The following is a 24,385-nucleotide window of genomic DNA, read 5'->3' on the forward strand; positions in this document are numbered from 1 at the left end:
GCTCCCAAGTGAGGGAAACAGACCACTAAGTGGGAGGAATGAATCGCCCATATGGTGCCCAGCTTTGTTCTGCTCTCCCTTCCTGCTCTTAGAGCCGAGTTCCACCCAGCCCTGGGATGTGACACTCCTGGAGGCTGTGCTTTGAAACGCTGCCCCAGCGGGCTGACGTGCGCCTGTGCATCACGGGTGCTGCTAGCACTTGACCTCTTCACCTGACAATGGGTTTGTATCCCTGCAGTCACGTGGTTTTGTTTTTCCTAGAAACACCAAATGTTGATGCTAGTGGCTTTAGCTACTCTGGTGGAAGAAACATCATCGTGCAATAGATATGCTCAGAGGGTTGTAGCTTCAGTGCACAACAGTCTAATACTGGTGGCTTCTCCAGCAGCCCCACTGAGATGTTTGAAAGAGTCAGAATGAAGCATACTTGAGGAAGCTACTGGTGGGCATCATCACCTTGCTCCATGAGCTTCTCATTTTAATACCTATTTAATGCCCTGGAGAAAAAGGAATTACATCAAATTCTACATTTGCTGTTAACTGGAACACATTTGAAGTGTCAGAAATTAGTGTCATGTGGAAAAGTCAAACAGCTTTTTTTGTGCTCTGATACATGCCTGTGATATCTCACACTCTCTGCAAGCACAGGAGATGAGCAGAAAGCTGGAGAAGTTTCAGGCTGCAAACACAAGCATTTTGAAAGCTTTCTAGAGCAGTGAAGGAAACTGCACCTGTGGGTCTGAGACCTGCTGATCTGCCAGGGCTCTTCCTCCTGATTCACACAATCATAGAATGATTTGGGTTGCAAGGGACCTTAAAAATCCTGTCCAGTTCCAACCCCCCAGCCATGAGCAGGGACACCTTTCCCTAGACCAGGTTGCTCAGAGCTCCACCCCACCTGGCATTAAACACTGCCAGGGATGGGGAATTCCTAAATTCTTTGGGCAACTTGTGCCAGTACCTCACCACCCTCACAGTAAAGATTTTTTTCCTAATATTTAATCTAAAATTACTGTCAGTTTCAAGACATTCCCCCTTGTCCTGTCATTACATCCTCCTGCAAAAAGTCCCTCTCCAGCTTTCTTGCATCTTTCTCCTTTTCTAGAAGGACACAATTAGATCACCTCCATGTCATCTCTTTTCCAGGTTGAACATAAGCAATCCTTTCAGCCATTCTTCATAGGAGAGATGCACCATCCCTCTGATCATATTGGTGGCCTCCTCTGGTCTTGCTCCATCAGGTCCTTCCTGTGCTGGATCCCAGAGCTGAATGCACTACTCCCATACCATGTCCAGTGTTATTGAAAAAACAAAACCCAAACAAAACAAATCCCAACCTGTTTCAACCCCAAACCATCAAAAAGCACAATTCTCATTAACACTTTAGCACCAGTGAGGTTTTGATGGCTAGGAAGTAGAGGCACAACCCCACTATGGTGTGGGAGAATCCTTTTCCTTACCTGTCCTTCATTGTGCACTTGGTCAGGTGGGCATGTCTTGTTCTCGACATCAGTTGTGTCCCCAAAAGGAGAGTGCTTCCCACAGCAAAGGAACTGCAAGAGAGGGAGAAGTTGGCCAGCTGCTCGCCAAGGCTCTCCCCTTGCTACCAGCTGCTGCAGCAGGAGGTGCTGGCAGCGGGCCCCTGCTGCCTCAGGAAAGGCTACCCAACCAGGGTGGCAAGGAGCAAAGCACGTAGGAATCAACAACTGCAGCAATGCAAGCTAAATTCAGGGGAGGTGGATGGATCTGGCCTCAAACGTGCTCATGCTCCCCCAGGACTGCTGCCTGGGAGTGGGGCCGAGCCCTTCCTCTGTGGTCATATTAATGCTCAGTGGCTGCTCCAGAAAGCCGAGGGATGCACAGACTCATGTTTCCAGTGATTGTTATGGGCTGAGGGGAACCCCAGCAACACCCACTGGGGAGCTGGTTTCCTGTAGCTGTGGTGCACTGGACAGTTTGGAGCTCTGGCAGAAGGAAAAAAAACCCAGGAGTAGAAAGACTGCTTCTCCATCAATTCAAGAGGCAACTAAAATAAGCAACTGGTGAAGCCAGGCATTGTGCCTGCTTCTCCTTGTCAAATGGGACCCTGGGAATACTGCTCCACAGCCCTGAGAGCAAGCACTTCCATGCCTGGGCATGACTCTGAGGGCCACCACCACCACTGCAAAAAGGAACATTTGACCTCTTCTGTGTTTTGAGAAGCACAGATAGAAACAGCTTGGAAAAGTACTTGTTATGATGATTTAAAAAAAACACAGAAGGATACAGGGAGTTGTGTGGGAGGTGTTTGGAAACAGCTGAGCAGGGCTGACCTCCCCATCCAGCCTTGTGTGTGCCATGAACTCACTCCCCAAACAAGCCCTGCTGTGCGAGGGAATGGCATCTCCTTTACTCAGCAGGGACTTGGGAGTTTCTCACTGTGGGGGACATCCTCACTCATCTCCTGTGGCTTTGGGGGCAAGTGTCCTCCCTGTGCTCTGGGTAACCACCCTTGCCTACCTGCTGAGCTACAGAGACCAACAGCACCCTGGGTAGTGGTATTTGGGAGCCTGATAGCAGTCTCCAGTTCTGTAAGAGGCTGTGTAGCCTCCAGTTCTCCTCAGACATAAACTTGAGGATAAATAAGAATAACCATGTGCAAATACTACTGCTGGACTATGTGGAATTCCTGCCTCTTCCTCTCTATGCCACTCTACAAGAGTGTGCAGATCCACACTCTTGTACCACAGACAGGGAGCAAGTCACAGTGGCTGCTGAGACAGAAAATACTATGGCAGCTGCAGGGCGGAAGCTTTGTAGATCTTGCACCACAGTGATGCCCAAAGAGGTGACCCTTTGTTCCTGTTGGTAATCTGGTTGGTCAGATCCGAGAAAGGAAGAATACGAAGGGAGGAGCAGACTCCACAGCAGCCTGGAGGACTCAGTTCTTGAGGAAAAATGGCATTGCAGCATTCACGAGACAGAGCACAGGCGTCAGCCCCAGCCTGCCAAAACCCTCAGGAAGATACCCCAGGGCAAGGTTTCCTCCTGCAGGTAAAAGACAACTTACTGCTTCATGGATGGCAGTCAGTTCATGTCTCCTGAAGCTGGAGGTGTTCCTCCTCACCTCCTCATACACGAAATCATACACATCCATCATGCTGTCTTCCACCTGCAATGAAAGCAGAGGTCTGTACATACAAAACAGACCACAGTTGTCTGTGGGGGGAATTATGCTCTTTTGATTTCCACAGAAGCTCTCGCAGGTACAGCAATACAGGCAGTGCAGCTACTAAAACGACCCCCAGGCAGCAGGAGCAGGTGTGTGACCCACCAGCTAAGGAGCTGGGGTCTCACCAGCTGATGGCTGGAGCTTTTGGCCAGTTTTGGATTTTGTGTCAGAGAAGAACTTGGGTGTCTGTGACCAGTGTGCCTGAATCCCTCTGCCAGCCAGGGCTGATGCCATCTCCCCATCCTGAAGGTGGTACTGTGAGGACAGGCACACATGACCACGACATGCTAGAATACAAAAAGTGAGAGAACCTCAGAGGGTTGCTGTTATCTAAGTGGCAGAGCCATTTCTCTGCGCAGAGCAAAAAAAATAACGGGAGTGATTCAGTGGTGAGTCAGACCCTAAATATTTACCAAATGTGTGAGAACTTGAAGCTTGACAGATCTCAGCCAACTCCCATTTGGAAGTCAGAGAAAAAAAAATATGACAGTTGCCCTCAGTGCCTGGAGTCAAAACCTTATGTCTTCCTTTCATTTTGCCTTGCTTCCTCAGCAGCACCGGTCCGAGTGGGCCTGCAGTCAGTGCTTGTCTTTCAGGAGGGAAAATTGATGGCAGAGACAGGCAGAGTGGGTGGCCACACAGGGAAATCTCTGGGAACAGAGCCATCTCTCAGCGAGGCTTTGCAGCTCAGTGTGAGGGTTCACACTTGGAAATTCCTCTGAGGAATAAAACCCCAGCTCTCTCTGCTCAGGGGTGAAACCAGGATCATTCAAGGTGGTTGCATCTATTACTGCAAGATTGCTCTGTCCTGCCCAGCTGTCCAAAACACAAGCAACAACAGAGGGTGATAACCAGGGAGGTGGGGGGGTTGAGAAGATTATATGTATCCAGATTGGCTCTGTGCCTCCAGGAACAGAGTTTGAAGGCACGCATCAAAAGATTTTTTATGGCTATCAACATGGCATAAGAGTGACCAGTGACAGACAGAGCTCATATATTATGATACTCCATAGCAAAATGTGTGACACTGAGCTGTTCCACGCAGGTGAGGAAGGAGGATGCTCCTTTTGTCCCCCTGGGGTGTCAGAGTGCATAAAGTAAGGTGGGTGCAACAATAAGACCAGATTTCTATACGACTTCTGCACCAACCTTCCCCACAGCAAACCTTATAACCCAATAAAAAAGAAAATCTCCAAGCTTTTCTAACTTCTTGTGGGCCATGAAATAGCTTTCCAGAAGCAGCAATTAAATAAATGGATTCAATAAAAAGAACATCCATTTCCACTGAAGAATTGGATTAGGAATAATGAAAAAAAGAATAATATTTGAGCTCCTCTTGTGGAGAAAAAAGTAACAGAACAGCAGGTTTCTTAACATAAGCGATTATTACCTTTTGAATATCCTGATCCCAGTCTAAAATGTAGGAATAAAAACTATTTTGTGCTGTGACAACATATATATGTGTTTTGGTAAGGAAACCAGTGCTGCATGCACAATATTTGTGTTTTCATATTTACCATGAGGGTCAGGATGCTGAGCTTTTGTCCAAAAGACCTAAATTTGGATGACTTAAAAAGAAAAAAAATGAAAGAGTTCAAGCAAGTGGCTATGTTCAAGCAAGGGTTCAAGGGGTGAAAGCAATCCAGAAGTTTAACTGTTTTCTAAAGGTCTCTTAATCTGGGCCAAGGAATACTGGGAGAGGTAGCTGTTTGAAGAACAAGAGTGGATAGGAAAGATCTGAAGGAACAAAATGCCTGTAACAAAACAGTGGCTCAAAGTTATTTCAGCTGTTGGAAACAATAATTGAAAAAACCACAAGCAGTTATAATTTCACAGCCAGCTCAGCTACAGTGATGGAAATGATAATGGTAATCTCCGGGTACATAATGACTACTAAAGACTTCAACTGCACCATTTTTGAGCTTGCTTGTGAGCTGACTTCTCAGTTACCTACTGATTTTTTCATTCTCATTTTGTCAAGCAGCCTCCAAGAGCTGAAAACACAAGTCATTAAATGGAAAATGTTTAATAGCAATAATTTCCTTTTAGAATGTGTGTCTGGGCAAGCCTAAGAGTACAATTTGCTGATTAGTCATTCTCAGCATTTCTATCTAGCAATTATATCTAGCATTTATATCCAGACATTATCTGAATAGGCTATTCAGATCCTAGTAAGGGAATATCAAACTCTAAATCCATTTTTTAAAGAGTAAATTGCTTGCAGTTCCTCCACATCCTCTTTCTGATTTTTGCTAGGATCATTTGATTTTGGAGGGAAAAACTGCTGTTTTCATACAACATAATGGTCTGTTTTCAAAGACTACTGCAGACAGCTTTCTCATTTAAATACTTCAGAGGTAGACAGATAGTAGAAAATCTCAGTATTTATCAATGGCTGTTTCCTTCTGTGCAGAAGACTGCCACAGAGCATACAAGAGGTCTGGTTTAATAAGAGAAGACATAGGAGAGCAAAACACCACACTCAGCTGCCTGGGATGGGATTATGTTTGTACTCAGAGCTGCAGCCAAGCTCTGAAGCATGGGTCATGCACGGCAGCATCTATCTAGCCCAAAATATCCTGCTCACTCATGCATGCCTGATGATGTGAAAATTAAAGCCGAAAGCATGAGACAGTCACCAGGTGGTTTCATGACTTATTTGCAACATTGCTACATCCAGCAGAAGTTCATCCCTCTATTTTCCATTGATCCAGCTCCTAACACAGTGAAGAGCTAGACTGCAGCACTGCTTTGTACTTAACTGCCATCCTCAACAGATTCCTATCACACACTCCCCTGATGGGCAACTTTGAGTCCATTACCTCAAGACAATTTTCTTCCTCTGGTTGTTGGAGGAAAAAAGTATTAAAAATACTCAGGGTGCTTTCTCTCACGTTTAAGCAACTGGATGACTGTTGAGTTTGAGTGCTTACACTGATGCTGTTAAAAATGACCTTTAAGATAAAGAGCTGTGCCCCATCACTTAAACAGTACTTAGCATGCAATGGGCAGATACAGCTGGAGAAGAGAAAGTCCATCTGTTTTTCAAAAGGTCTTTCACTCCTCCCACACATAAGCATCATAATAGTCAAGTGGATTTTCCTGTTCCTAGTGACATGCTGTGATCCACTGCTGGAAGAGTTCTGCTGGACAAAGCTCTCCCTTGGAGGGAGACTGAGCCTGCAGTGCTCATCGGTAAGAAACACCATGAGCTGAAGGTAAAGCATCAGCTGGGCTTTGGTTAAGAAAAATCTCCAGCTTGAGTGATATGGAGGTCACACCTTAAAGTAATTCTTTTCCTGGAAGAAGCTGGGTGAAATGTTCCAGCTCTAAATCAGGTAAATAATCGCTGCCTCCTGCTTCTGTCTGCATTCCTTAATGAAATATTCATTTAGGAATGATATTGATGGGTTTCTGGATACAACAAATGGAAAATCACCACTGAAATGAATGCAGCTGACTCCAACTGACTCAGTAAGTACCATTTTTCACCTTAAGTGAAAGAAAAAACGAATTTTAAGATTATTTATCATCCTCTAAATCCTTTATCCCCCAAGAAGCAGAATGTATGACTGCAGGAAGACATGTACTCTAAGCAATTGGAGTTCTTGCCTTTGGCTATTAAAACTAAAGCAAATTTCCACCTTGCCTCCTTCAAGAGGAAAACTGACTTTTTTTTTTTAATTTCCTTCACTGCCCATCAGCTTCTCTCCTTCAGAGCCTTCCTCTAAACCAGTCATTCCCAGATGCAGAAATCCAGCCAGTGCTGCAAATTAGAGCAGCCTTTGAGGTCTTCCGTGGAAAATGGCGCAAGATAAGAAATGTTCCCCCTCTGACTGATAGTGGTCACTGGAGACCACTGATGCCACAAGCCACATAAGGATTTTAGCCACTTTTTCCCCCCCAGATCAGATTTTGTGTCTATCTATACATACATACATTAAAAAAACCCCAAACCAAACCACATGGGCTTCCTTCTACTTTCCGCTATATACACAGAAGGAGACAGACCAAAAACTGCTGTGGAACAAAAATTTCAGAAAACTCTTTCTCTCTAGCCTCAGCACTTCCATCCTGTTCTTGCACAAAACACTTAAAACATAAGAAGGTGCTGAGCTGTGACACTGCTCACCTCCTCATTTCCTATCTCCATATCCCCAAAAGAACAGCAGATTCTAGCTGTGTGGGTGCTATACATCCCTCTTGGCCCATGGGCAGGGGGACAGCCTCATGCTCAGCCAAGCCATAAAACCCAGAGGCCACCTTTGTGCTACTCAGATGCAGCATTGCTGTGTCTGTGACAGAGTACCAGCTGCCTTATAGGGAAGTACAGAAAACACAGGCAGGCAGTTAATCGATATCAACAAGGATTTTTTTTCCCCCTAAATCCTTCTAATCTGTGGCTGCACATTGGTGAATGTCACAAGTATATCAAGGTCCTCTTGGAATTTTTTTGGATTAGCTTTTTTATGTTTGCTCTTTGTTTTTTTTTTTTTTTTTTTTTTTTTTTGTAAAAAAAAAATAAATTTTCAGTCCATTTTATAACAGAACTGCAAAGCCAACAAGCTGCCAAGGGCCCCCAATGACAATGTTCCTGTCTTTCAAAACACTCAACCCATCAATTTGTGAACACCCTCTCCCCAAAACTGTGGTCAAATTATCTCAGCCATCCCTGAGCCTTCACCTGCAGCACTTACAACCAGCTCCAGGCAAGACTTGCTTCCCAACAGAAAGCACTGAAAACAAGCAGTTTTAGCTTATAAACCAGTGTATCAGCAATAGAGTCAGTCCCAGGGCAGCCCTGTCACCTCTGAGGGGTGGTGGCTGTCCTGCTGTGGTGAGCACCCTACAGGTGCATGGAGGCTGGATGTGCTGCAGCGATGGCAGCTGTCTGAGTGGCCTCAGGTGCCCTGGCTGCTGCTGGAGGCTGGAGCTGCAGCTCCGCCACAGAAAGCAGCAGAAACGGGGCCGCGTGGGTTCAGCGCTGGGGCAGCCATAAATTATGGAACCCGTGAGTGCAAATGCCTGTGTGGAGCTCAGACAAAGGAGAGCACTGTCTCGCTGGGGGCAGTGGGCTGTCGCTGGCTGGTGAGAACATAAACACTGGGAAAGAGGCACAGTATTTAAAAACGGTAAGGAAGAGGGAGGGGTTTCCCCCCATTTTTGTTTTTTCCCATGGACCTCAGAGACTGGGAAAAGCTCCATGGTTTAAAGTGATTGTGCCTCCTAGATTAAGAGCAAGGAGCATGTCAGATAGTTCACAGTTTTCACAGCAACATCAGTGACTTTTGTAAATGGTCTTGGAAGACCCCTGTGAGAAGCTAGAGTCCTGATCCAGCCTCCCTGAATCAAAGCCCAAAAGGAACCTACCTGTATGCTTCAGGTCTGGTTTCAGAAAACACCTGAGCACACTTTCAGCTTGTATTTAAATCCCATTAAAATCTCTAGGATTTCAGCCCGCATTTAATAATTTAAGTCCCTGCAAGACTTTGCCCCAACACAGACCAGAGGCAGCAGTTGCAGATACACACAGACCCTAGGAAATCCACAGAGAAAAGACCTCTGCAGTCCCACTTAAGAAATTAACCGGAAAGTGATGGGCCGTTCCTTACATACCTGCAGAAAAAAGATGCATGTGCTGGTTTTACGCATGACAAGAGATGATTCCCTCCTGGAGACCCAGGCAATGCTGCCTCTGGCTTTGCAAAGGTGCTGCATGGAAGGGAGACCCACAGACAGAAGACCAGTGTTGGTTCCACAGGCAGAGAAGTGAGGAGGGAAGCTGCTTTGTTTAAGAAGACTCAGGTGTGGCAACATTTGTTATTTAACAGCTGCAGCTGTTAATTCCAGCTGTGTACTCCAGGCTTTCTAACAGGTTAGAAAATCACCATCTCAAAAGGTACCACCTGGCTTGCAAGCAAAGCATGGAAGACTCCATTTCCACTTCCCAGCATAAGGAGGGGAGACCAGACAAGTTCCTCTGAAGGTAGCAGAGCAAGGCTGCAGGAGAATCACAATGTAGACAAATGGCTTGTATTAATTCCCTGCCCATAAAAAGCTAACTCCTTGCATTTATTCTTGAAGTACAAGCAGTGCAGCACAGAAGGGCTAATGCCTTTCCACTCATGTGGAGCCAAAAGCCACAGGTGAAACTCATTTTGAAATCACCCAGTAACCTAAGAAACCACTTGATAATTAAGAGATTACCATATCATTGCAGCTAGTGCAAATTCAAACAACATCTTCATTCAGAGGACATGGGGAATCAGGCCTTTACAGAACTATGGACAACTATTTGCACCAGTTTCAAATTCCTGAGTTGGGAAATTGTAATTTAATCCATTTTAAGCTTTTACTTATGAATAAATCTCTGTAATTAAAATGCTCATTCTGTTGCAAAACTCCTTTTATGTTGCAGCAATTTTAGCGTCACTGACCTACCCTACCATCCTGGCTTATGGGGCCAGGGCCACAGGGTTCCTGGAAGAAGCTGCTCAGAGAAAGGGAACAGCAGAAGTTGATGTGGAATAGAAACTCTCTGGCCTCTTTCACAGCAGGGCCCAGAACATAACCCCAAACCTCAGGCTCAGCAAGGCCAAGTGCCAGGTCCTGCACTTTGGTCAAATGAGGGCAACAACCTCATGCAGCACTACAGGCTTAGATAGGGGCCTGGAAAGGGGCCCAGTGGAAAAGGACCTGGGGGTGCTGGGTAAGAGCTGACAATGAGCCAGCGTGTGTCCAGGTGGCCAAAAAGGCCTAGGGCATCCTGGCCTGTATCAAAAACAGCGTGGCCAGCAGGGCTAGGGCAGGGATTGTCCCTCTGTACTGGGCCCAGCCCCTGGATGTCTGTGCCCAGTGCTGGGCCACTCAGTACAAGAAAGACACTGAAGTACTGGAGCATGTCCAGAGAGGGGAAATGGAGCTGGTGAAGGGTCTGCACAGGAAATCCAGTGAGAGTGAGCTGGAGATAGTTTAGCCTGGAGAAAAGGAGGCTCAAGGAAGACCTTATTGCTCTCTGCAACTACCTAAAAGGAGCTTGTAGCATGGTGGGGGTTCATCTCATTTCTTAGGCAACAAGTGACAACATAAGAGCCTCAAGCTGTTCCAGGTTCAGGTTGGACATCAGGAAGAATTTCTTCACTGAAGGGGTGGTCAGGCATTGGAATGGGCTGCCCAAGGTGGGGGTGGAGTCACCGTCCCTGGAAGTGTTCAAGAAATAACCGGACACGGCATTAAGTGCTCTAGTGTAGTTGACAGTCAAAGGTTGGACTCAATGATCTTAAAAGCTTTCCAACCTTAATGATTCTGGTTTTGTGTTGGCTAGTAAGGGTACAAAATCTTCTCTATGGCAGCTGCAAGTACAGCTTTGCTCCAGCTTCTGCAGACAGGTTTCTACAGCAGCAGTTAGTGGCTGAGGAGAGAAAGGAAGCTGGGGAGCAGGAGGAGGAAGCAGCAGCCCTCCCCACCAGCTGTGCTAGATGTGGCATGTCTCTCCTGCATTCCACATCCCTGCATTCCACATCCCCACTCTTTTTGGCCATGCTGTGAATGACAGAGGGACCTCTCTTAAACAGACAGCAGTTTGTGGCCATAAAAATTACTTATCGAAAACAAGACTCAGCTCTTCAGCTTCAGGAAGCAGGAGTTGCTAATGTGGCTGAAAACCATTTGAAAACATCATGATTTCTGTGGTTACCACAGCAGTTCCAGCAAAGACCTTGCAGAGAGGTCATCCCATCCCCTCTGCCCTCCCACGCACGTAGATCTCTTGTTCACTTTGATTGCGCCACTGTCCTTCCTCAGACAGGTTTGCAACACTTCCCTACCAAGACCACATCTTCCACTGAGAGGAGGAACAATTGGGATGCAACCTTTTACGATAAAGCGTGAGAAATCTAAGGTTCATGACTGCTGCATGTCTGGCATACATCACAAGGAAACAAACTATGGTGACATTGAGTCCATCTGGAATGCGCATAACTTGAAATTAAAACATTCAACATCTGTCTGAAAGAATTCGTCCAGAAGCTAGAGAAAGTCATGAAAGCAGAAAAGAATGGGAAATGAGAAGATTAATTTTGTTTACAGTGCCCAGGTCTGAGAATATCAAATATTTACAAATAACTCTTCCTTTCTCCCTGCCCAGCTTCTCTATAGGAAGTACTGTAAAAAAGGCCCTAAAAGAGCCACATAGGCAAAAAGGGCATCTTGTTTTCATCATATTCAAACTACATTTCTACCTATTGCCTCTTGATAATAACTACAAAAACAATTTTTCAACTGAGTATTGGGGTTTACTGTTTCAGGTGATTTTCTATGAGAGGGTTCTGCTTTATGAAGAAAATGTAGGGGTATTTTAATATTTTTTTTTTTTTACCAGCAGGAGTAAACCACTGAAGCATCTGCCAGGGATCAGGGCAGGGGAGACCTCCCATACCTAGCTTGCAAAGGGAGGGGAGGATTCTGTTTTCAGTGCTGCTTGGGTTTGGAATCTTGCCAGCAGGGAGGGAGAGGACAGGAACTACTCACACCAGCTCCCAGCTGGCATTTCCAAAATGAACAGCCTAATTTTCTGTCTGGCATTCCACTGGAAAATTTTCATGAGAAAAACTGAAATTTTTGTTCTAGCCCTGAACATGGGGGCAGTACCCCTCAGTGCTCTTAGTGATTCAGGCACATGTAATGGCCATATTCATCCATATTCAGTTTTACATCCTCAGTTCCATTCTTTTCTTGATAGCTGTGTACATCCCATCAGGCTTACAAGACACCCACCCGCTTGGCTGGGTTTGATTTCCCCCCACCCCAGATTACCACAATTAACTATTTTTGAGAGTACTGACATGCAGTAGGCAGCAGAGGACACCTGCTTGAATATGGTTCTTTCTTTTGAGAAAGACAAGCGAACAACCAGCTCTATAATGAGACTTCACAAGTCTTATCCTTACTTCATTCAATTTTCTGTATCACTGTGCTCCTGTCCTGGAGGGGCAGACACATCTGCATTTCTTTCAGTCACCTGTATTTTTCTCTCACATCTGCATTTGTCTCTCTAGTGAGACAGGTTACTTTTCAGTAGAAAGTAAATTTCCCCACGTTCTGTAAGTGACACTTCTAATTAAATCTTCCTCATTTATATTCCTTGCTTTTCCTTGGATTTTAGGAAGCAGAGAAACACAAGATGGTATCTAAGGGTATTTTTTTCTGTTGTCAGAAACACTGCTGGTTTTTCTTTGCCCAGAAAGTCAACTTTTTACATAACCCCCTAATTTTGCCTAGTGGAAGCTGTTTTGCTTACAGAAACCCAAGCAATTACCAAAGCTAACCATAACCATGGGTGCTTTTGTGGGCAGGGCACTCAGAGCAAAGAAACCCACGAAAATAATTTGAAGTACAACCAGATGTACTGATTAAGAGATATACAAAGCAATACTCCTTAAAATATTTTCAGCAAAATATTTTTGGCATGACACATCCCTGTATTACATAACCCAACATAGAACCTTTTTCTTGCAGTCTTCTTATGCCCTACACCATGTATGTGGATTAACAGTAAAACTAAGCAGTCTATTTAGAAAACACAATTTCACAATGACAACCAGAGAGTTTCTGGTGCCATTTCTCCTTTACTGACACAGCCTGTGCTTCAATCTACAATTTAATGTCTGCAGAAGAAGGAGGAAAGTGAAGGAAACTCCCTTCTGTGTTGGTCATGAAAACCAAATTATTTCCACATTAAACTGTTAGTTGGAATGTAATAAATGTTGATAGTTTTGCCTGAAACAATAAGGAAAAAAATAAAAAGACCATGGAAAGACATATTTTCATGGATGCCTCAGCTCTGATGGATTGCACTTCAGCCAGTTAAGCATACAGATAAAAGATGCTGTTGTGCCATCAGGACTCACCCTAATGTTTCCAAAAGCAGTTGGACAAATTCACAGAGGAAAAACCCAGGGAGAACATTAAAGGCAAAGGGCACCAGCAGTTGCCACCAGCAGACAACTGGGCCACAAGCTGCTGGCATCTGAAAAAGCATTGCTTTGTGCTTGCTGGGTTTTTATGCTGCTACCTTGGCTAACAGTAGGTCAGCCAAAAAGCTCCTTGGCCAACAACTTTAGCCTGGTCCAGTGTAGCCACCTGCACATTTCAAAGGATTTTCAACTACTTTGGGCACTGGCCAGCTCCGGGAAAAATTTCTAGAGAAGCAGGGCCTTATCCCTCTCCTTAACCTTGACTTCTACTTTCAGAAAGACTGGGATTTAATTTATGCACAGGACACCAAACCATTACAGGGCAGGGCTCCTTGTGCCTACAAAACCAATTGCCACAGTCCTAGTGTGGACTGAGTCTCTGGGACTTTGATGGAGTTGTGCTCCTCCATGAGAGAAGGAAATCTCAAGGCCAGACACTTCAGACTGGTCTTTGATCACCCCCAGTACGTGTAACCAAAACGATGAACTGGCAGCATCAATCCTTAATTCACTGGGATGATGTTTCACGTTACATCCTCATTGGTGCCCAGAACAATGCAGGTTATGGCACGTGCTCAGGTCTGGGGAGGAGCAAAATAGAGACAAGGACTGAGCCACTGCATGAAACACCTATCAAAGTCCCAAGCACTTCTCTGAATTATTTAGGTACTTGCCAAAAATACCAGTGTTCTGCTTTCAAAAGAAAGATGTCATGATTTTTTTACACTCCCGAGTCTCTTAATTTTTTTTGAGTGCAGGGATGCAAAAGGGGGAATAAAGACCAACTTACCCAGCATCTTGCATCTCTCACATCACCCATCTGCCCCAGCACCAGCAAGCTCTGGGGTAAAACTTCAAACCCCAACTTTCTTCCAAATTCAGCCTCCTATAATCTTCTCTTTCTGGTTCAGCATCATAGCGACCCAAGATACCATTTTTCACTCTTGTGTTTTTCATGTACCACTGCTGCAGGTTAATAAACACATCTCCTGGGTGCTTCTCCTGGACACTGCCTTCAAATAGAGGCTCCCAATTGACGTTAGCAGGAATTAGAACCAGCTGGAAATGACTTTTCAAAAGTCAAGCATCTCATTTAAAACAAAAGAAAAAAAACCAAAACAAAACAAAGCAAACATCCCCTGAAAAAAATCCCAAAGCTAAGGAGGCTTGCATTTTGTTTTGCTTTCAGCACAAAGCATTTGCCCTGCATGAGATTTTCCACGGGCTTCTCCCTTCAGATGATCCCATTGAAGAGGCATCTGATGAAGGTGACCCTGTTCTTCCAAAGGACGGATGCAACAGAGCATGGATCTGATAGACCTCAATATGGATGGCTTAATTAACGCCAGATGTCCCTTTTATGGGAGGAATAGTTGCTATGAAAAAAATCTCTGATGAGATGCTGGTGGTATTTCCTAGCAGCCAACACTTACCTCCGTGCTGTGTGTGTATCTCCAGCAGGCAGCTGGGATCAATCCACAAAAGGCCAGAGCAAAACAGAAAAATCCCTGAGGATAAAGAGGAAAAATACCAACATTCAGCCTGGGGAGAAAAATACCCATTTGCAAACACAATCAGGACATATTTAATATGCTTGTTTGAGCAAGTTTCATTAAAGTTTAAACATCACCTTCTTTTAATATCCCTCATAACGTCAGTTACTTAAAAGAAATTAGATGGACAATAATGTGGTTCTCCGTCAGGAGCCCTCTAATTACACTGTGGCCAATTGAAGAGTTTGACCAAAAAACCAGGCCGCTTCCAGCAGAGCAGTTAATCCATTCTGCCCAAATTCCTCTTGGACAAAGAAAAGGACATATAAAACATTATATTTACAGTATGCTTCCCTTCTGCTGCAGGACTGTGCTCCATAATAATGAGATTCAATCCCCTGCATTTAAAACTTGGCTATTGGCTTCAAAGAGGGGAAAACCCACACAAATAGTCCATAAAGAAGGAAATAACTGGGATAGAGATAGAAATCAACCTGCTCTGGAAGAAGAGCTGGACTCATTCTGTGAGCAACGTGGCAGCTGTATGGCCGAGCTGCTTTCCTTAGATCAGCACCATCCTAGTTAGACAACAGGATGACAGAAATATAACCAAGGCCAGAAACTGACCCTGAAGTGTCTAAACAATAATAGCAACAATGCAGGACATGGCTTGACTTTTGTCTTCTTCCTTAGGCTTGCAGAGCTGGAAGTTACATGCTTTGTGTTTTCATTTGAACAAACCTGGACCAAAACCCCCACGCCGTGATATAAAAAGCACTTGCCTGCTGTGACAGCAGGACCAAATGATCTCGTTCACATTTAAAAGAAAAAAAGGAAGGGAAAAGTGCCTGTAAAGCATTTGAAAGCTAAATGGGCTCATCCAATATGAATCCACAGCTTAGTCTTGGAATGACAAAAGGTGATGAATAAGCATCGGTTGAAAATTAACGCCCTTACAAGTTTTTCCATTAAACTGTGCCTCTTTCAACACAACATTATGTGGGAAACTTACCCAGCTGACTGCATCTTATTTTGATTTCTAATTTTTTTCTATTACTGTTTTCATTGTATGATATAGCTGAAATAACTTGGAAAAGTTTAAATCTTTCATGAAATTTTACCAAATTCAAGCTTAAGAGAGGAAGAAGAACATTGTTTCTACAAGTTCTGCTTCACAAAAAAAAAAAACTTGCTTAAAAGATATAGTTAAAAAAAAAAAAAAAGCTCCAAACTCATGCATAAGAAGCACGAAAGGAAAATGTGTTACTTCAAATCCTGGAAATGAAAGTGAATGTGCCAGTAAAATCCTTTTGCTGGCTGTTGTCCATCTGCTCTGTTTCTCTGCTCTGCCTGGGGACTTTGCTCTTGGAACAAGACTGCCACTGGTGTTCACCACTTTTTTTGGGGCTGCCTTGTTGCAGGCTCTGCATCAGACACTGGGGAAAACCCTGATACAGCTCTTACGAAAAATCTTAAATTATGTATGTCCAGTCTCTCCTTTCATTTAGTTTTTGGCAGCTGCCTGGCCATATAGCTGATGAGATCATTCATTGCCTTGCTAGGAGCTAAAATGAGATTACTCAAGACCCTAAAGAAGATGAGAGGAAAAGTCTGATCAAACACTGACACGACAAGGTGGTTACAAATCATGAAGATGTGGAAGAGCTTGCAGGGCAAGATATCTCAGACCAAATCCCAGCTGGAGTGGGGAGTTCAACCCTGCAGGTACAGCACAAACTGGAGGGAGGAGGTGAGGTTACACAGGCATGTCAGGATGCTCCTCAATAGGATCAGACCCTGCATTTTGCACTGCCTCGAACAACTTCCCCACCAAACAAATGGCATTTTCACCAAAATCAAGTTCAAAGACAATAAAACTTAAAAATAAGAAAATTAGTCAGATGGAAAAACCAGCACTGACAGCAATGTGACCACTATTCTGCATATCATTCCATTAAAGTTATAATTCAGGTGACCCACCATGAACGCGGAGAGTGGGAACAACAGGATGCCAGTGACAGCCCAGATTCCTTCCCCTGTGCTCTCCCTTCCTTCCCCACCAGCTCCAGCACTTACAACATCTCTCTGGGGCCAGAACTCCCAGCAGATTAAAATCCTCCTTTTCATCTTCCTTTCCTCAGCTCCACCCCACATCTCAGTCCTTCAGCATCAGCTCTCCCTTTATTTCTGTCTGGTTTCTCTGGGAATACCAAGATGCAGCCCCTTGGGAAGCTCCCCCTCCATCCATCTGGTGCACAGCAATTACATGGCTCCGAGAACATCTTATAAATGAATTATAGCCTGCTTTTTCCCTTCCCAGCCAAAAGGCTTTTGGAAGAGCAACTTTCTAATTACATTAGAAGACATTTGGAGCAAAAAAGAAAAAGGCAATGTGCAGTTTGCATACAAAATGTGGAAGAGTTGAGGCTGGTTCACCATCTCCCAGATCCTTGGAGGTCCTCAGAGCCAGCCACAGGCTGCAGCCTGCTCCCTTTGCAAGAGACAGCCACATCAGCCCTGTGGAGGGCTGTCACCAGGCAGACATCAATTACTCTTTTATGAATGACCTTGCTTCCATCCTTGCTGCAAGGAACAATTTCTCTTTGACAGACTCGGCAGAATCCACAGGAACAGCACCCTGTCTGTTGGCTGGTGTTTCTTTTAATTCACCTTTCTGACGCTTCCCCTTTGGTGAAGGGGGCCTGCTTTGGATGAGGGGCAGATCCTTTAGCTCATACTGTGCTCTGCAGCTGTGTTCTGTCAAACTCCTACACTTCCAGGGAAGGAGCAGACCTCTGCCCTGCTATGCTCTTCTCCAGCTGTTTTTTGGTGCTGCTGTGGTCATTGCAAAGGCCAGCTCCCTGCCAGACTGCAGAGCCCAGGGGCAGGAAAAGCAGGGGCAAATTTCAGATGGCATCCATCAGGTTGTGTCCCTCTCTGCCTTTTAGTTCATCTAAAAGCATGCAATGTTTTTGCCCTTCCATAGAGCAAACACGAGTCAGTGACATCAGTCTGAAAGAGGAATCTGTCCTTGGTACCAGCTCTGCCACTGGCACGCAGATGCCTCACTCAGAAGTGTTGCACCACGAGGGAGAGCGCAGGAAGCAGACTGAATTAGAAAGAAGATGCTGAAGTGTGCTGCAGTGATATTAAGGACCCTCTACACACTGGCCTACACCTGGGTATAATAAAGCAAACAGCCTGTGCTGTGTGCTGCCCCTACTAGCTCATCAATCTTGATGAAAGCCTGGGTTATATTGGGCATGCACTGAGGCTTTTTCCACTGCATTTTTTTGGAACATCTGCTCCATCCTGATCACAAATTTTCTTCTATACTAGTCAGGTTTTAGACTGTAATGTTCAGATGTGAGAATTTCAGCTGGCATTTGCTCCCTGTGTTTTTTTCTTTTCTTTCCCTTACTCTGTCTGACCAGTAACAACACATGCTGCTTTAAACCCCACTGATACCAGAGTCTTTCCTTTATGCAAACAGGAAAGCTGCTGTTTTCCTTCCTTTTCCTCCCCTTCAATAGCAACATGGCCTCCAGGGGCTATAAAGCTGCAGGATATTTACATTCGGGATTGACTGCATGATGGGCCATGGATCACAAGAAAGCAGAATTTGCCTGGGCTGGAGGACAGTGAATAAGTCTGTTGCTATTCTCTCTGTTTAAGAGGAGCTTTATATGGAATATTGCTGGATTTTAGAACATAATTTTTTATCCTTAAGTTCTCAATTACTTTCTTGGAACCAGCTTCCTCACAAGCAGCATTGGATGGACAGTAGCATCTGTGTGCTCTCATGATGCTGCTAATGCAGCTAGAAGACAATCTCCTGAGACCTGTGTGCTTAAACCAGTTTGACCTGTCCTGGTTTCTAACCACTGTGCACCCATAACTGTTATTAGAACAGCACCAGTGAGGCCTCCAAAGAACAGTGGCTCCTCCTCTGTAGGCACACAAACCTCCAGATAGCGAGGCAGCGTGACGATATATAATCCAAACAGACAAAAAAAAAAAAAAAAAAAAAAAAAGCTCCTGTAAGCCCAGTCTGGATCCTTGTCAGCTTTTCCCTAGAGTGGCTGGTTTACCAAGTGGCATTGTGGTGGACCAGCCACATTGATGCAGACATCCCTCACGCATTGCTTGGTTCCCTGGACAGCCACAGATGTCAGGCAAATAGTCTGGTGTTTTCCCTCTTTGATTAAAGAGTGAATTAAATGGTCTTCTAAATAAGACACACTCTATGCAGGGAGGAAAAGTCCTTTAGAATCAATAGCAGGGGAAGATGAAAGATTCTCTCTCTCTTGCAGAAGGAGGAAAAAAGCTCCAAGTAGCAGGGCTGATCGCTCCTGTGAGCTACAGCACAGCAGGGATCAGCAGGGCTGGACAACACAAGGACCAGTTTTGGAGCCCCACAGGGCCAAACCCCACTCCTGCCGGTGATTACACGTCACTGCAGCTGTCAGGGCTGGCTCTCCCTGCTCTCGCTTCCCGCTGGCAGATCAAAGATTAAATGTGTGCCTTTGGAGTGGGAACTGGGGGCAAAACAAGCAGAGAGCTGGCCCTTGGTGGATGACACGGTTGGGAGGGGAGGGGACAATTTATAATAGGCGAAGTCCTCCCGTCCTCCCTGAGTGATTTAAGATGCCGATGAGCTCCTTGAACAATTTGGAGCCGAGAATACCCTTGCTAGTGGCCAGCTCTTGAGCGCCTTCCAGGGTTCCCGTTTATTCCTTGGGGCCGGGGACGTGCCACCACCCCGCAGGGGTCACGGAGGCTGCTCCGGTTCCGCGGCACCCCCGGCAGCGGGGCGGGCAGCGGGAGCGGGCGGGCAGCGGGCTGGCGTCGGAGCGCGGCGCTGGAGCGGCCCCGCGCGGCTGCCGGGGCCCGCTCGCCTCCCGCCCCACGGCCCGGCACGGAGCCGAGCGCAAAGACAGCCAGGAGGCATCCCGTTATCCCCGCTGAGAGCAGCGTGCCATGAAGCCTCGCCGCCACAGCTGCGGGGGAGGCGCCTCGCACCTTTCCTTGCTCCCCGCAAGGCAGCGACACCGTGACCGCCCTACAAATATGTCCATCAGGGGCCCAAAATGCAGACGGCCGCATCCCCCAGAAGGCCCAAACTGTGGAAGCTAAAGACAAGCCAGCAGAGTGCACTAGGGGGCACAAAAATAAACAGCCAATTTGAGGGTTCTGCCAACTAGAGGGTTGCTTTGGTGGGTGAAGCTTGGCTGTGATACCCCAAACCAGCCAGGCTGTGGGAGATGATGAGTGGCTGAAGGAAAGGATCACACATGGGTGTGATCCTACTAAAATGATCTTCCTTTCCTTACTAAAATGGGAAGGGAGAGCAGCATTGTGTGGCCCTTGGACAATGCTCTTTGGACAGAGCTCTGGAATTCGCTCAGTATATGTTGGCCTCTTTTTAACAGCTCTATGCAGTGGCATGCTTCAAACTATACCAGAGAGTAAGGCAACAAATAAACATTATAGAGAAGTTTGGCTATATCTTCAGGCAGCCAAGACATTCTCCACTGATCTGTACATACCCATCTGTTGGTTTAGATGTGGTAATTGCAGGCACACATTGAAGACACTTCAGGAAAAGAGAGGGGAGTTACACATTCTGCTTAATTCATGGAACTGAGGGCCCTTTGGGCATCTCAGAGAAAGGAAGATGGTATATTGATAAGGTGAAAACATTAATTTCAGTGGCTGCTTTGCAGTGAATTTTCAGGTGTCAGCTTCTCATGTCTGCCATCAGTATCATTTCCCCCAATTACACAGATTAGATAAATCTCTTTAGTGTAAGACAGCAATGCAGTTATTTTATATTGAGCAAGATTTCATGCTCAACAACCTATCTGTTAACTCCTGCCCTTCATATGGGAAAACACACCTTGAGCAGCACTTTACCACTCATTCCTCCAGCTCCAAGGCTGGAAGCTGCTCTGTGCAGGCTAGGCCCCACATGCAGGCTCTGTTTCGAAATGGAGCTTATCTCACAGTGCAGTTTACTACTGTCAACATGGTCCAGGCCAAACAGGCTGATGGAGAGGAGAAAGGGGGGATTTCCACACTTATGCTGCTTCTCCACCCTCTCCTTGTAGGCTGAAATTCAGGGTCCTACACAAATCCCCTATGCCTGCTGCCATGCAGTGAGGTGGGAGAAGGAGGGGCTAATTTTGCTGTCACAATTTGGGGGAAGTTTGTGAGACTCAAAATCACACTGCTAAGGTTTCCTCACACAAACCATGTGTTGACTTGATGAGGAGAAAAAAAAAATACCCTGGGTATTGTCATGGCAGATAAACACATTCCCTCTGATAGTTGCATACGCAGGACCTTGGCAAAAGAAACTTAGCACAGAATGATGCAATTCTCAGCCCTAAGAGCTTTGCAGGGTGATGCTTTTTAAAAAATGTCCCCTAGTAGCGCAAAGTGGAACAACGGGACCTCCTTCCCCAGGCATGCATTCTCCTGGGCATAAGGCAATGCAGATCCCAGCACTGGACATGTAGGGGCATGTAGGGGGCCAGCCCCAGGTGACAGAAAGCCGCTCCCCGCCAGTCCCTGCAGTAAGGATACGCACCATGGCGGTGAGGCACCGCGATTCCCGCACCGTGGCAGTGGAGCTCAACAGGGCTGCCAGGATCAGGGTCATGCTCAGGCAGATCCCAAAGTAGAAAGCTGGAAGACAGACGTGGGAGTTGTGGTCAGATGCCAGAGGCCTAGTCTGATGCTTCACTCAGAGAGGGACCAAAAAGTGTATTCTGGGGAGCTGGCCCAAATGACCAAGTTGCAGAACTGAAATTTTTCTGTAATTTATTCAATGCTCCCCCATCTGTGTGTGCTTTTCTGTGTATGTCTGGCAAGGCTGTAAGCCTCTGAGGGGTTCTCACAGCTCCAGCAGAGTGAAGCAGCCTAAAACGGTGTTGGTCCACCCAACAGACCAGAAGCTGCCAATTATTTCAGCATTCTGATAAGGATCCCCCCCAAATGGGGGGTGCTGGTGCAGCAGCTGTCCCACAGCCTCTATCAGGACTCTGGGCACTGCTAATCTAGTGCAACACTCATCCTCTGGTTTCCTCCTGGCTCAGGCAGGATCACAGCCAGTACCCTGGAGCAGGGCTCAGGGACCACAGCACTGCAAAGGACTTTGCTAGCCTAACCACACAGAGGCAGTGCCTGTAAACAAGGCAAGTGGAAGTGTTGCTGGAGATGGGTGACTGGCATGGGAGAGCCTGCAAGGCTGCAGTCAGTGCCAATATATATGTGTAGGAACAGGGAAAGAATATACCTTAGCCTTGGGCTAATACAGTTTTTACACCAGCCTTGTTAAACTGAAATTGAGAACCAAGATCTTGAGAGAATATCAGTGTGTTTAAGACCAGAGTGCAGCTCGGGAGAAGCAGCAGATGCAAGTGCAGCAGTGGTGAGCAGGGTGTTTTAGTATCTGGGCTATCTTTGCTCTAGCCTTGTACCTAAGACTCATTTTATACTTCTCCCTTGTGAAAGCAAAAATACCACATATTTCCTCAGAAAAGCTGAAGGTGCTGCCATGCATTTCTCCTCCCAGCCTCAATTTTCTATGTTCTGCTTCAACTCCTGTTGTTCCTCTCCTCAGTCTCCTGCCCGCCCCAGTGCACTTTTAGTGGCTGAGGAGCTCCTCCCGAGCTTCTACCACAGCACAGGGGTCAGAGAATAGAGGAACAGGTGCAAACACAGAAGCACCTGAGCACCCCATATACCCACAGTATCCTTTGGTTACTGGCATGAAGGTCTCATATGGGGAAAGAAAGTGCCTGTGGGACTGTGTAAGTCCTGATGCATCTTCCAAAACCCAACTCCTTCCTCCTCTTGAGATAGCCCTGAATTTTCTTCTACAGCTTTAAGGAATTTTGCAGCTCTGGTATCACCAAAGATCTCACTGGGATGTGACCACAACATACCTGAGTGATGGATGACCTTGTAGGCGTTGCTGTCCAGGGAGATGTTGCTGATGAGGGTGAAACGGTGCCCATAGTGGGCGACTGTGCTCAGCGTGGCGATGGAGAGCCCCAGCAGCTGGAAAAGAAGGGTTTCAGGATGGGATTTACAAGGCAGCAACTCTTGCTGGGTGCACACAAAGGTTTGAGTGTATCTGGATTTTTCTGAGCCCCATGCAAGCGCAGAGAGCCTCATCATCCAGATGTACCCCAAAATGCACATAAAAGGACAAACCCCAGACACTTCAAAATACTAAAGATGTTTTTTCTCTCTTGCATAATGAGCGCATGTGTCACTGTGCAGCCCATGGTCTCTTGGCCAGTGCCTATGGATTAAATTCCCATCACATGAAGAAAACTGAGAGGATTGATGCTCTTGCAGCACACCTGTGCAGTGCCACCCTACTCTGTGCACGTGTGGCTGTGAGGGCTGCCAGCTTCAATAGGGGTTTTGAGCAAGGGTGAAGTTCTCTGCTCTGCTCTTTGCAATAGTCTCAGTGCCTGCTGTTGGCTCTGTTTCCTATGGCAGAGCACAAAGATCTGAGTCCTGTACTACTCTAAGCTGTCTATGGTGGTTTCTGTCTCTTCAAGGTGTTGTCTGTTTCTGTCCCACCACTGAGAGCACCGGTATGCCTGAGGCATGGGGTAACTACTTGCATGTCCATACCTCTCCAGGTGATGGAGAGGGAATATTTCTGATAGCACCTGGCTCTAGGGCAGGGCTCCTTTCAGAATGACTGGTGGCAGAGCTGGGACAAAGGCACCAGCAGCAAAATGAACTCCAAATCTAGTGCACTGAGCCAGGAAAATACAAAATGTAAGGCTACTCCTAGCTCTGAAGATAAGGCTTCATCATTTTGTGCCTTTACAATACAGAAACATGAGGCAGCTATACCTGTGTCAAATGTGACAATATGATCTCAACATAATCCCCACTGTGTGACATTTTCTAATAGCTTTTGCTGCAGGCTTACAGTCACAGAGACTAAATCCATCCAAAATGTACCATTTTTTCTAGCCTAATTTGTGGCACCTTCTGATCATTCAGACTGTGCATTACTGCATATCTTGACCCACGCCCAGCAAAATATTAAGTGCAACATCACTTAGCTCAGATTTCTGAGAAACACCAGTCTAAAATCCTCCCAACAGCAAGAATGTGATTCTAACCATGCACAGCAGCTGTGCCTTAATGTCTCCTCTAAACATGCTTAGTACCAATCCTCCTTTCATTTCCTCCAAGTGGCATATTGTGTTATTTGGAAGAGACAACCACTTTACAGTCACTGCAGTCCTGGAATGTTGAAATTTGGAAAAACTACAAACCTAATTTGTGGCCCAAAATAAACCTTTTAATAACCCTTAACAAGCCACCAACCCTCTTTGAACTAAATACAGATTATTGCTATTACTGTTGTTATTATTATTATTATTATTATTATTATTATGCTGGCAAGTTTTGATGAAGTGAAAAGTCAAGAAGAACATACGAGTCAAAGCATCCACGAGAAGTGTTCTCCAGTTTCTAACATTTCCCATCAGCTCTAACAGAAGATGTCCAGAAACTCCCCTTGAATTTGCTTCAAGAGCTGATAAAGAGAGTCCCTGGAATTGCTTTTGCTTTGCAGTGCCAATCCACATGTTTCTCACACACACTTCCACCAAAGCCTTGTGGTTTCACATCCTCACTGATCCCACCTGCAGTCGACCACCCTCTCA

At 45.9% G+C, this 24,385-nt stretch overlaps 1 protein-coding gene across 3 annotated transcripts in view; it reads right to left on the bottom strand.

Annotated features, from left to right (window-relative positions):
* Nucleotides 1-24,296, bottom strand: part of TSPAN32 (tetraspanin 32) — a 29,336-nt gene extending 5,040 nt beyond the window's left edge. Inside the window, exons 1-6 of one of the 3 annotated variants that reach the window (XM_063159470.1) lie at nucleotides 24,157-24,296; nucleotides 22,631-22,745; nucleotides 21,271-21,368; nucleotides 14,619-14,693; nucleotides 3,050-3,151; nucleotides 1,461-1,553 (exon numbers count right to left, since the gene is read on the bottom strand). In XM_063159470.1, the coding sequence (XP_063015540.1) occupies nucleotides 1,461-1,553; nucleotides 3,050-3,151; nucleotides 14,619-14,693; nucleotides 21,271-21,342 (342 nt within the window). In that variant the 5' untranslated portion in view covers nucleotides 21,343-21,368; nucleotides 22,631-22,745; nucleotides 24,157-24,296. Of the gene's footprint in view, nucleotides 1-1,460; nucleotides 1,554-3,049; nucleotides 3,152-13,975; nucleotides 14,250-14,618; nucleotides 14,694-16,754; nucleotides 16,858-21,270; nucleotides 21,369-22,630; nucleotides 22,746-24,156 lie in introns of those variants that run through there. The other 2 variants (XM_063159468.1, XM_063159471.1) reach the window with 2 other exon arrangements.
* Nucleotides 24,297-24,385: the final 89 nt, after the last annotated feature.

The sequence above is a fragment of the Melospiza melodia genome, chromosome 6 (genome assembly GCF_035770615.1).
Source record: "Melospiza melodia melodia isolate bMelMel2 chromosome 6, bMelMel2.pri, whole genome shotgun sequence".
Classification (NCBI taxonomy): domain Eukaryota; kingdom Metazoa; phylum Chordata; class Aves; order Passeriformes; family Passerellidae; genus Melospiza; species Melospiza melodia.